The 14,150-nt window shown below is 36.3% G+C and overlaps 1 protein-coding gene across 2 annotated transcripts in view; it reads right to left on the reverse strand.

Annotated features, from left to right (window-relative positions):
* Positions 1–2,817: 2,817 nt before the first annotated feature.
* DBR1 (debranching enzyme 1) overlaps positions 2,818–14,150 on the reverse strand; it is a 63,069-nt gene continuing 51,736 nt past the window's right edge. Inside the window, exons 1-3 of one of the 2 annotated variants that reach the window (XR_016432317.1) lie at positions 9,596–12,268; positions 4,921–5,001; positions 3,053–3,100 (exon numbers count right to left, since the gene is read on the reverse strand). Coding sequence is in view for 1 of the 2 variants with exons in the window: in XM_090008470.1 (XP_089864596.1) it covers positions 3,012–3,100; positions 4,921–5,001 (170 nt within the window). In the remaining variant the exon portion in view is untranslated. Of the gene's footprint in view, positions 3,101–4,920; positions 5,002–9,595; positions 12,269–14,150 lie in introns of those variants that run through there. The other variant, XM_090008470.1, reaches the window with a different exon arrangement.

A 14,150-nucleotide genomic window follows, 5' to 3' on the forward strand; every position in this document is an offset into this window, starting at 1 on the left:
GGTACATTTTTTATTTTTGAAGCCCTTGAAAACCACTTGCATATTGCAAAAGCATGATCCAAAACTTATTTCCTACCAAGGAAACTATGTACATCGTATCTGTAAGCGTAGATTAAAAATAATAATAATGTTTTTTATTAGATTGCATGTACAAACAACTGTAATTTATGTTCTTTTTACCAGACACAATGCCTAACACAATGCCTAACACAACTTTTCTGACGGGGAAAACTTGCATCATTTAAAAAAAAAATTGCAAGCAAATAATCCTATAACATGAGCCTAAGCCGCCCATGGTACGATCAGAACATGCTCAAGGAGAGCAACCAAACCTTGTTGCATCTAGAATCTGAGACAGCACATCGATCGCAGATAATTGGTCCTCTTTGTTGGGAACATAATCAGAAACAGTTTAGCTCATGTATTCTTGGCAGCACCACTGCAGATAATTGACCCTCCTGCTCAAAGTTGGGTGGCCTGTCCACAAAATTCCAAGTCCCATTAAAGACAGAAACTATGACATGACTTCAGCCAACCATGACTCCATGCACACTCCACTGACAACTGCCAAGACCCACGAAATCGCAACTCAGTCAGCTTTTGTTAGTGAATTGTCTTGTGATTAATTGGTAGTTTATTAAATAACTCATGATTAATTGTGACTACTTGGTTTATAGAATTGAATCTAATTTTTTTTTATGATGAGGAACCCTCGCCGAAGCAAGGAAAACCCCGGGTGGGGCCCCACGACCACCCTACCTTAAAAATTGAATCTAGTTTAAGCTTTATGTATTAACTTCTTATTCATTTGTAATGTTGATTTTCTTAAATTCATATTCAGAAACAATACAGATAAACAACAGTGGGACCCCTCAATTAATTTTCCAAAACATAAAATTAAATGAAAATTGACCAGAACAAAGTCTTTCGTACGCAAGATACATAAATAATAGCAACCTATGAAGCTGCAAAAGAACAAATCCCCATTTATTGCAGCAGCAATTTTTTTTTTAAGCAAACTAGAGTTAGGCAGAATCCAGACCAAGTACACAAGACAATCACACGTTACTATACGGTAGAATCTGAGAAGCACTCTGGTTTATCTTTCTAGGTTCGATCTTGACCAATTACATTGAGATTGGCTAATTTATGAGCTATAAGATCACTCTTTTTTCAACTAAATGGATCACTATTATCTGCTACATTTGGTTAATGATGGCCACTTTGTCCCTTCGAAAGTCTCAAGAACAACCAGGTTACGAGGCTTTAGTTTACTTAATATGTCTAACCAGCAAGCTCATTCGCTTAAAGACATTGCCTCTGTTCCTCACCATCCACCCAAGATACAAAGGAGACCCTTTGTGATCTCTTATACTGCAGCCTGCATGTCAATTCTGCTGGCACAAACTGTAGACATTAAACTTTGTCCGTCCTTCAGATGGTCGAAACCACCTTACTGCATACAACCATGTTAGTTTGACGTGGTGACACACCGGTTCACAAATTCTTAGAACAGTATGTCTGCCACAATGACCAGTTTAGAATAGTGACTTTGGAGAAATATGATTTTGTTGCGAAAGTTCCATAACTTTTTTTTTCACAATTATTTGAAAGGCCAGAAGGCATGCTTCATTAACATGCTTAAAATGGATGTTTAGCCTATCTCTCAAGTTCAACACCTAGTTGGAGTTTAGGGATCTTCCATCTGCCAAAGCAGTGGACAGTTATGCTCCAAACTGTAGCCACAGTGTCACAGTTGATGATAATAATAGTTATCCTTTCTTATTGCACATTTCAACTCATCACTCGCACAACCATCATATGTCCTGAGAAAATATCTATCCCTAGTAGTCTGATTTCATTCACTTTAGATGTGTGTGTATTGTGATTAATCCCAATTAGTTGTTTTGATTTGTTGGCAATGAAACAATCCTGATTTCTTCAAAATAGTGATCATTCTAACACATTAACAAGCAGCTCATTGGCGATTTTACCAATGAGTTACCAAGTTCTCTACTACTCTGGGTACCACCCCTTGCTCAACCATGCCTAGACAGTATTCGTAGCGGACAACAGATAAGAAGTGGCATAAGATAGCGTGAGTAGAACAGCTTCCGAGTGCCACTACTATGGGGTACAAACCCTTGCTGTTGGATGCTCAAACGTGTCCAGACAGTATTCATATTGGACAACAGATAGAAGTGGCACAAGAATTGCGTGTGATCATAAGTTTCACAATACATATCGTTTGTTACGCTACCATAGTGATGGCATGTTTTCATTATTGCTGCACATAAAGTTGCTGAGCAAGTACCACCAGATTGACATTGTATCAATTCAGGGACCATATGAAGAATCTTCTTCCCATGTCATCGAATTGATAGAACATAAGAAGTCGGTCAGCATGTCAGGCTCAGTAAGCTAATTATCCATGGACGCCGTACTTTTTTAAAAATAACGATGGACTTGAAACTTGGATTTCTCAAAAGAATGATGCAACTGTACTGAAAAGCATATTCCTTCAAAAAAACAAAAACTGTAGGGTAAAGCATAAGAACAGACACCTCTTAAAGAGTCACATACAGTTACGAGCGTGGTTCACGTCTATACTTGTGGTGAATAGCACCTGCTTAGGCCTATACAAGGGACAAGAAAGGAAGAAATAAATTTTGTACTGTTTTTTTATGTCGATTGAAACAACATTGCTGTGTCTGAGGAAAGATATTCTTTAGGCCACACAACGGAGAATAATTTGTTCATCAGCGGTTCATTCACTATAGATCAAGTGATGTTACCAACCTAATAACTTTGAACATATTGAAAGCATAATTACTTCTTCATTAGTTCGCATATCAAGAAAAGCATAAATTTCATGACAGGTGAATGGCAATAGTTCTTGCAATCAGAAAACTGAACACAGAAATCAATGACATTCTTGTTTTACATCTGCAGTTCTCAACAAGAAATCAGATGATCAACTTCGGGGCATGCATGATTGGTTTGGAAGACAATTAGCTTTCCAAAAGATCTTCGAACTCATCAACATCATCAATGGCACCAGAATACTCGCTACCATCATCAAAAGCTTGATCACCGCTCTCTGTTGGTAACATATCAAAATCCAGAAGTAACCCTTAGCCAAAAGAGTAGCTGTTCAGCAAGGAAAATTAGACTAGCTTCCCAACAATAAGCTCAAAAACAAGAAGAAGAAGATCACATCCAAACCATGGCAGATTGGTAGCAGCAGAAAATATTATCTTTCAAGCTACAGAACCCAAACCTTCCCCCATAGAAAAAGGAGAAGTTTCTCGGTTCACATTTGCAGAAGTCCTATAAATGTTGCTGATATTATCTTAAATTTCCACCACCACCAAATTTATAGATGCATATTGAGCCAAGACTTATCGATACGTTCGGAAAAAAATAATTTCACAGAATATGTGTATGAGCCTACAGAAAAGAATACAATCACAAGAGCACTTCAAAAACTTTAGTCGCAAACCACAAGGTAAAACCGAAAATTAAAAATGTATGATGAAATAAGTCAAATACCTTTAACAGGAAAAAAAAAGGGGAGGGAGGGGGCTCATACACTGCATAACTAATGTGGAAGCAAAGAGCAATATTGCTAATAATAAAGTATCAGCAGTTAATCATACATGAATGGTATAAAAGGTTATAAAACTTAATTCAAGTCTATGATAAGGTCACTTTGCTTAACATTGACTTCATGAAGAACAAACCATGAACCTAGTGATAAACATCAAACATGCACCCAGTTGAATTTGGATTCAGATTCGAATCTGGGGTATATTCACAGAGTCTAAATCCAGGTCCTACTGGACCAGACATAAAACATCAAGATCCGGGCCATAATTGGGTTAAAAATCATAAGGGCCATGCCAGCCTAATCGGGTAAATCTTCCTTTTCCTTCAAATTCCCCCCACCACTTTTTGCCGTTTCAAGTCATCGCACTCAAAAGGGTCATGCATTGATTGGAGCACAGGTTGGACCTAGTTCTAATCCACAGACACCAAATCAAGCACTCTAGCCAATGCCATTAGCTTGCAGCCTTACAGGATCTGTTCCAATTACTTTCAAGTGTCTACAAGGTCGACTCTGAACAAACCTGATCCATTGAACAGCATTCTTAATAATATTTTCAGATATCACAACATTCTCGTAGCCTGTAAAAACTCCAGAAATGTCAACAAATAGAAATTTGAGTGTCATTACGAAATTCAAAATATCATATTTTGATATTGATGATATGTTTGAAATATGTTAATATTATCATAGACCTAGTTAACTGTCCCATACATCCAGTTATTTCTGTTTTCCGTACTTTCACAGAATTCTCCGAACAAAAACCCGATAAGATTCCACCACAACTTCAAAAATGCTTCGGAAAACCCTTCTTGGTTTGTATTAGGGGTATTTCTAAGGTTTCAGAAATCATGAGAGAGAGAGAGAGATCTATCAGTTCCTATTTTTAAGGAAAACATGTTGGACTCCTCTCTCATAGTTTCTCTCTATTTACATATTTGAATCTTTTTAATGATAGAAAGGCTAATAATGAATACGAAAAAGATTTTCATACCTAGTTGTGACTTCAGTAAATACACCAAGGCAAGCTGAAACCTAGTGACCTTCCTGTTTTGGATTTTACCCCTCTGTTAGAAGGGACGGTTAGGCTAGTATAACTGAAATATTAGAACAGCTAACATTAGATCAAAAGAATGTGTCTCAAGACTCTCAACTATCTGCTACATCCTTAAATGAATGAATCAGTCACCGCCATCTGCTACATCCTTAACTGTATATCTATCTCAATAAGTCCAAATAACAAATACAGAAACTTTGAAAAAGGAAAACGAAAAGTTTGTGAACTCATACATGTACAGGTTAAGGATACGCACCTGATGTTGATGTGCTGTCAAGAAGGTAAGGAAGCTCTAGCAGTTGCAAGAAGGATTCAGTTTGCGGGTTCCGAACATGTCCTATACAAAAGTATTTCAAAGAGGCATCAGAGAACCTTTAATCAACGAGTTCACTGTAAGCATCACACCATAAGCTGAAATTACTAGAAAGATAATCTAAAGTTCTAAGAGAAATCACTTGTAAATTATGTTACGTAGGTGAGGGTTGTTAAGATTAATGCATCCTTTTGTATATATGTATAATTATATATTTATTATAAATATATATAGGGACTAAGTCAAACAAGTTGATTTAGTCCCAACGGCTAGAATTCTAGCCATTGAGAGGTCTTTCCATTCGTTATTGAGAGTACTTTTTTCCTCTATTTTATGTAAAGGGTTACTTGTTTGTTTTTGCAAACTTAGAGTGACTCATTTTGAGAGGTGTGTGAAGATAAATGCATTATATATATATATATATATATATATATATATATATATATATATATATATATATATATATATATATATATATGGGTGTGTGTGTGTATGTATGTACGTACATATATATTTAAATATTATATATATAATTATATATTTACTATAAATATACATATGGACTAAGTCAAACAAGTTGACTTAGTCCCAACAGCTAGAATTCTAGCTGTTGGGACCTAGTCAAACTTGTTTGACTAAGCTCCCAAAAGCTAGAATTGTAGCTGTTGGGAGGTCTCTCCCTTGGTTATTGAGAGAACTTTTTTCCTCTCTTCCACTACTTTTTCCTCTCCTTCTCTATAAATGGGTGTGGGTGTGTGCTTTGTAAGGTGAGAGAGTGATGGGTAGTATTAGGCTTCTGTGTGTTTTAATTGTATTGTAGTGAGGTTTGAATGTAATTTTCTTTTTGTATTTTTAATGTTCATTATTAATAAAGTTATTCATTCACATTTTCATGTGTGTCTTTTTAGTTCTAAAGTTTGTGTCCAAATGTATAATGTTTTGATACTTGGAGTTCATTATGGAGTGCATTGAAATGCGTACCATTTCATGACATGGTATTAGAGCGAGGCATCGGGGTCTTGAAAAATATTTGTATTAATGAATGGTATGGATTCAAGAATTTCACATTCCGGTACGTATCTTTGGATTTTCTATTTTCATTTGTATGGTAAGTGTTTTAAAAAAGGTTATGTTAAAAATAAATGTTTTTTTAATATGGGAAAACTGTTGTGTTTTGATATATGAAGTATATGTTTTAGATTATGGATATGCATAGTGAAAAATTATTTTTTGCAAAAGATATGTGGTTTCTTAAAATCCTATATGTGTTCATGTTTTGCAAAATATTAAATTTCATATTTGAATGTCCCCTATCATAAGTGTATACACGGAATATCTTTGGGATTGTTAATATATTGGGATGTTTCTTTAGGTTATTTTTAATTATGTGACCAAGCATGAATTTTTAATGATATATTGTGTAAACTATTTTAACATAGATATTATTTTATGCTCTCATAAAGGTCTTTCTTTCATCATATGAATGTGTTATTCCATGTATGATTGAGTGATATTGCTCTATAACTTATTAAGATTATCTTCAAATTAGTGCTTGTATTGGATTAAGAATTCTTGGTATATGCCTCAAAGTAGTCCTTATGATTATTATTGAATGACATAAGCATGGCTTGTCATCATGTACTCGAATGCATATGATAATAATATTAATTGTCTTTCTCTAATATGTGTTGTATCTTTCTCTTAGTAGATTTTTGTGTTTATGCTTCTGCTTGAGCATTGTTAAAACTTATTTTTGAAAGATTCTTGCATGCTTGTCATTTATTCCATAGTGGCTTTATGTACCTTTGCCCATTGGTGAATTATTGATTTGGGTACTTGTGCACTATTGCAACTCCTAGTGGTTTCTTTCTTAAGCATTGATATTTTATATCATGCTTCTTAAAAATTTCACATTTGTTGCATTTTGATAAAATTTATTGTATATGTGGGTTCATGATTAGAGATAATTATGTATGTTATTAAACTTCTATATGTAGATCTTTATGAATCTCTAAATGTTTGCCTTAGTATCTCGTAGTAGACTTATGATTTAGATTTAGCTTCTTAAAAGGCTATTATTCTTGTCTCTTTATTGATTTCTATTGGATCATTGTACTTTGGTGCACGTGTTCCTTGATTGATGGATTTGTGATTACATTATCTCTTGAAAGATACTCCAAAAGTTTAATCTCCTCTATGTTGATTGATTAATTTGAGCATGATCCTTGTTCATCATTTGGTTGTTCAAATTTGTGAAAAATGGTCATGAGGCATCATCTATTGCATATAATTGAATCAATTGGCATATTGTTATGCATATGATTGCACTATATTCATTCTAAGTTTTCATCTATTTTTATTGGATTTGATTTGAAATTGTCCTTTCAAATCGGTTATTTTATAAGAACTCGCTTATTTGAAAATTAATTTTCATGAGTATGTATTGCCTTTTTAATGACATTTGGATTGCCCATCACTGAATTTTATATAATACATCATTTGGTTTTTGCCTTGTTACTATTGGGTCAGGGTTAGCCGTTGAGTTGAGTTATGTGTGTACCTCATGTCATCCTATCAATCTAGTTTTTTAAGTTTATGAGTGACATGTCATTTGCCTTGGGTCTGAATAATGGATGATTGGCCTCTGAACTCATTGTTGTTGGATATCCGAATTGGTCATTGGGATAAGTTGCGTGTGCACCTCATGTCATCTTGTCAGTACAGGTGATCATGCATATATTTTACATTTTATTTATACTATTTTATGCATAATTCATCAAAAAATCGCATTAAAAACCCATTCTTATCTTTATTTTCGAGAAACCACGTTGAAATTGAAAATATATAAAAATCGCATTAATAATGAACGTTTGATAGGGGTATTAAGATTAATGTATCATTTTGTATATATATATTTATTTAAATATTACATATATGATTATATATATATTTACTATAAATATATAGTGGGACAATTTGACTTAGTCCCAACGGCTAGAATTCTAGCAGTTGGGACCTAGTCAAACTTGTTTGACTAAGCTCCCAAAAGCTAGAATTCTAGCTGTTGGGAGGTCTCTCCCTTGGTTATTGAGAGGACTTCTTTCCTCTCATCCACCGCTTCCTCTTCTTCTCTATAAATGGGTGTGGGTGTGTGCTTTGTAAGGTGAGAAAGTGATGGGTACTATTAGGCTTGTGTGTATTTTGAGTGTATTGTAGTGAGGTTTGAATGCAAATTTTTTTTTTAATGTTCATTATTAATAAAGTTATTCATTCAAATTTTCATGTATGTCTTTTTAGTTCTTAAGTTTGTGTCCAAATGTATAATATTTTGATTCTGAGTTCATTATGGAGTGCATTGGAATCCATACCATTTCGTGACAAGGGTTTGGATGCAAATAGGGGTGTGAGTGTGGAGGGTGCAAACACAACAATTTTGAAAACTTGGCTGTGGGAGTGCATAATATATATATATATATATATATATATATATATATATATATATATATATATATATATATATATATATATCGGCAATATTTTCAAAATATCACGATATTATTGTTGTAAATTCAACAAATATTTTGAAAATATCGCCAATTTGATAATATCATGATATTATAACAAGAATATTGTGATATTTATAAGATATTATCAATTAGTTTTACTGTTTTTATTTATTTTTTACATATTAAATATGTTTTTACATTTTTTATTTATTTTTGTTATTTTTTTATCATTTTTAAGCCTCTAGATTTTTTCGAGATCTATCACTAAACCTATAATATCACGAGATATAGCCGATACTGATATTTGTTACTATGATATATAATATATATAGCTGGACTTGGTTAGGGTTAACTGAAACCACATTCGGACATAAATGAACCTCAGTGTAGTTGATTTCACCTGACACAAGGGAAGCTGTCCAAGTGTTGTGCAAACATCAATGCAAGTGCGACCTAGGTGCATTGCTGTTAGAAGTGTCCATGTTACATAGCTTATAAAAATAACATTTATTTCTCTTCTTTTCCTCACGAGTCTTTTATGCATTTGAGAAGTGAACAAATGGGCAATCAATACCGAATTTATCAATAGCATGAATACCATTGTATGTACCAACATGCTTTCCCTTTTCCTTATATGCATATCCTCACTCAAGAAACACCATACTAACTACAAACTACACAACTTGGAAAAGCTAAAAGATATGTGACTTTCATAGTTTGCTTCCTATCAATGGTCAATGCTGCAGGTCCAGAAAACTTCATAAAACCCCAGAGAGGGAGACAAAATCCAAAGCACAATAAAGAAAAGGGAATTGTTCCAGACAAAGGAGAGGAGAGATTTGAGCTGTAGCACTCTCAAAGAAAGGAAACACCCTTGATTATTCCTTAGAGGGGCATCTTTAGTATTATTTATAGTGAAACCAGAATTGGTTCAATATAAATTTACAACATATTTTCCCCTATATTACAACAATGCCATCTATAGATGGTGTCAGTAATAAATAGTTAAAAGCTTCCCATTGCTTAAATATTATGATTATGCTACAATGAAGTATGCATCCCAATCCCATCCCCCTCAAGTTGTTCAAGGTTTTTAATCATAGATGCAATACCTTTAAGAAACCAATAATTGCCAGTGTGCCCCTCTGGTAATATTGTTAGAATCTGCACCTTCAAACCTTGGAGATCTGCCTTCAACCTGAAAATACAAATTAGGGAGAAGAGAAGAGAGAAGAGGGAGAGAGAAAGAAAAGGGATGCTGAATGGGAAAATAGGGTACGTGATATCGATACCCTCTTTGCTGTATGTATTTATAATAAAACAACACAGAAATTACAAGTATGCCACATTCGTTTGGATCTGTTCGGATATGGATCCTGAAATCGGATCCATATCCAATACAGATATAAATCTAACATCCCCCCTCAAGTTGTGCATGATATTTCATCATGCCCAACTTGTTCTTCAAATACCAAAACTGTGATCCAGTAAGTCCTTTGGTGAAAAGATCAGCAACTTGTTCAGAAGTATGTATATACGCAGGGGAGATTTCCTCATCTTCTATTTTCTGACGGATGAAATGTTGATCAATCTCAATGTGTTTGGTACGACTGTGAAGGATGGGATTGAATGAGATTTTGATGGCACTTTGGTTGTCAACAAGCATGTTAGACTGAGCAATAGGAAGAGACAATTCCCCAAGAAGATGACGAAGCCAAGTAGCATCGGCTGTGCCAGCAGCCATGGCCCTATATTCAGCTTCTGTGCTGGATTTGGCAATGGCGCGTTGTCTGCGACTACTCCAACACACAAGATTAGAATTAAGAAAGACACAATAGCCAGAAATAGAGCGGCGTTCATCAAGATCGCTTCCCCAATCAGCATCAGTGTATGTAGAGATAATATGGCCATCCACAGTAGGAGAGACGCGTTTATAAGTAAGTCCATCGCCAATGGTCCCCTTGAGGTAACGTAAGATACGCTTGACAGCTTCCATATGAGCATCTGTGGGAGCATTCATAAACTGGGAAACCTGATTGACGGCATATACAATGTCGGGACGAGTGAATGTTAAATATTGAAGTTTCCCAACAATACTGCGATAAAAAGTAGGAACAGGATATGGAGGACTGCCATCTGAAACGTTCAACTTTGTATGCAAAACACTGGGTGTGTTAGTGGGCTTACAATCAGTCATACCAGAGGATGTAAGAATATCAAGGGCATATTTGTGCTGAGAGAGGGTAAGGGAATCCTTAGTCCTGTCTAATTCAACCCCCAAAAAGTATCTGAGGTCCCCAAGGTCTTTCATTTTGAAATGTTGTTCTAACACTTCTTTGATCTGGACAATATGAGAAGAAGTATTACCCGTGAGAATAATGTCGTCCACATATATCAATAACCAAGTAGTGATCCCTCCTTTGTGATAGATAAAAAGAGAATGGTCAAGGGCGCTCTTCTGAAAACCAGCTTCTTGAATGTGAAGAGAGAACCTTTCAAACCATGAACGAGAAGCCTGTTTTAACCCATATAATGACTTGTGCAACTTGCACACCCATAAATTAGGATCACTAGTAGCATATCCTGGTGGCTGTTCCATGTAAACATCCTCTTTGAGAAAACCATGAAGAAAAGCATTTTTGACATCAAGTTGATGTAATGACCATCCAAAAGTAACTGCAAGAGAGAGAATAACCCGGATTGTACTCATCTTAACAACAGGGCTGAAAGTCTCATCATAATCTTCCCCATGTTGTTGAGTGAAACCTCTGGCTACAAGACGAGCTTTATACCTATCAATACTTCCATCTGGTTTATATTTGATTTTATAAACCCATTTGGATCCAACAATATTCTTATCCTTTGGTCGAGGAACGACTTCCCATGTTTGACATTCATTCAAGGCTTCCATTTCTTCATTCATGGCTTCAATCCAACGGGAATTGTGAGAGGCCTGAGAATAACACTTTGGTTCAGTCTGTTTATGCAAACTGGTCATAAAAAGTTGAAAATCCAAAGTGAAAGAGTCATAGCTTATCCATCTATCCACGGGATGTCTTGCTCGAGTGGACCTTCGTGAATGAGAAGGAACAATGGCAGAGTCAATGGTAGGGGCAGGAGTGCGACGAGAATAAACCAAGCCAGAGAACCTGTCTAAAGGAGGATCATCCATCTGAGCATCAGACATGTCTGCTTCATTATGAGTACTATCCATCTGGGCATCAGACATATCTGCTTCAATGTGAGTACTGTCAGAAGAAACTGGAAAAATAGTCGGTTGAATTCCACCACTTAAGATATTTGAACACAGCCATGGATCATATAGTCTAGATGCTGAATCATGAACGGCCTTGGATGAAGTATGAAATTGCAATCTGAGTTCATCAAAAACGACATGTCTTGAAACATGTATACGACCTGTAAGGGGATTATAGCATCTATAGCCTCGATAATGATCCGCATAACCCACAAACTGACACATTATAGCTCGTGTCTGAAATTTGTTCCGGATGCTGGAATCAACATGAACATAGCAAATGCATCCAAAAACCCGAAGCTCATCATATTTAGGATGCTCATTATTCAAAAGAAAGAAAGGAGATTTCCCAGCGAGAAGAGCTAGAGGCAGTCGATTTATAACATAAACAGCTGTGTGAAATGCCTCAGTCCATAGAGTCATAGAGAGATCAGTGTCATGAAGCATGCTTAAGGCAGTCTCTACAATGTGTCGGTGCTTGCGTTCTGCAATGCCATTTTGCTGTGGTGTGTGTGGACAGGATATCTGTCTAGTGATGCTAAGTATTCGGTAAATTCAGATGATAAATATTCACCACCACCATCACATTGAAAATGCACTATGTTGGATGAAAATTTATTTTGGATGAGGGCATGAAATTGGGTAAATAGATGAAACACTTCAGATTTGTGTTTTATGAAATGTATCCATGTATAGCGAGAAAAGGAATCAACGAAAATGACATAGTATCTACTGCCAGAAGGAGATGAGACAGGAGCTGGTCCCCAAACATCGGAGTATATCGTTTCAAACAATTTAGAAGCTCTTTTATTTATGGAATTAAAAGGAAGAGCATGACTCTTACAGAGTTGACAACTTGAGCACATGCCTGACTCACTAACAGATTTCAAACTGGATTTGTGTAACAATCCATTATTAACAAGACTGGCAATAAAAGAATGACTACAATGGCCTAATCGATTATGCCAAATGGTCGGCATATCAACTTGAGTCAAATTGACTTCATTCGGATCAACTGAAGGAGAAACAAGCGGACTGGACTTGGACACTGGAGGAGCTTCCTTGAGGACGTACATGTTGCCTTCACGAATTCCTTCAGCGAATATCGTCTTGGTGAGAGGGTCCTTGACAAAAACAGAGGAAGGAGTGAATTCAACTGATGTGGAAGAGTCATCAATGAGTTTAGATACTGAAATGATGTTTTTCTTGACATTAGGAACAACTAAAACATTTTGTAAAGGAAGAGAAGTATTTGGCAAAGACACATGTGCATTTCCAATGTGAGTGATTTTGTGATGGGTGCCGTCACCTGTAACTACAGAACCTCTTGCTAAGTATGGAGAAACACTAGATAGTTTACCTGCATCATCAGTCACATGAGCGGCAGCATCGGAGTCCACATACCAGACACCATCATTGTTTTGCTTGAGATTCAGATTAGAAATCGCCGTCATTAGGAGTTGTTGAGCATCAGGTGTGAAGGAGGAGGAAGACGATCTAGGAATGGCAGAGGGGTTTGGCCTGTGATCACGTCGACCTCCCTTAGATTTGTTCTGAGGATTGTGCCAACATTCAGATTTAACATGTCCTCTCTTGTTGCAATAAAAACATGTAGGGATGCGCTTCGGCAAGTTAACATGAGTGCTGCCCTGAGGAGTAGGGAGAATACCCTTTCCTTGTCCAGATGTATGACCCAAGATGTGTGCACGCTGCCCTGACGTACCATGTGTAGAGGTGACTAAAATACTAGCCGAAGTAGGAATAGAAGCATCATGCCTGTGAACTCTACTAGCCTCATGCTGAATCGGTTTTGCCTTTAAGTCTTCAAAAGAGGGTAAGACAGGGAGAACCTCTAGGGCAGTGCAAAATATATCAAACTCTGACCCTAGACCACTAAGGGCCTGCTGGACTTTATCCTTGTCTGAAATAGGATGACCTATAACAGCAAGTTGATCGCTTACATTTTTAATTTCATAAAGATACTCAAGTACAGATCTAGAGCCTCTATTGATACTTTGAAATTGACGCTTCAATTGAAGATATCTAGCTTCTGAAACTTGAGAGTATGTCTTTGCAAGTGTATTCCATAGTTGTAAAGCCGAGATATCATCATCAATGCCTGCAAGTACTTCTTCAGAGAGAGTAGAAGTAATATAAGCCACTAAAGCCTGGTCATGTGCCATCCATACAGCATATGCTGGGTTAGGGATATTATCTGTAGCGGTCCCTGAACTGGTAGCCTCCATTGTTTCACCCAAGATGAATTCAGGCGGGACTAGGGTGGAGCCATCAATGTGACCATACAGACAATGGCTCTTAATGAAAGGGACTATCTGACGTTTCCACGTCAAATAGTTGGAATGGGTTAACTTTTGGGAAATGAGTTGGGAAAGAAAACTCGAAGAGAGGGT

The sequence above is a fragment of the Nuphar pumila genome, chromosome 6 (assembly GCF_984573655.1).
Source record: "Nuphar pumila chromosome 6, dmNupPumi1.hap1.1, whole genome shotgun sequence".
In the NCBI taxonomy this organism is placed as follows: Eukaryota; Viridiplantae; Streptophyta; class Magnoliopsida; order Nymphaeales; family Nymphaeaceae; genus Nuphar; species Nuphar pumila.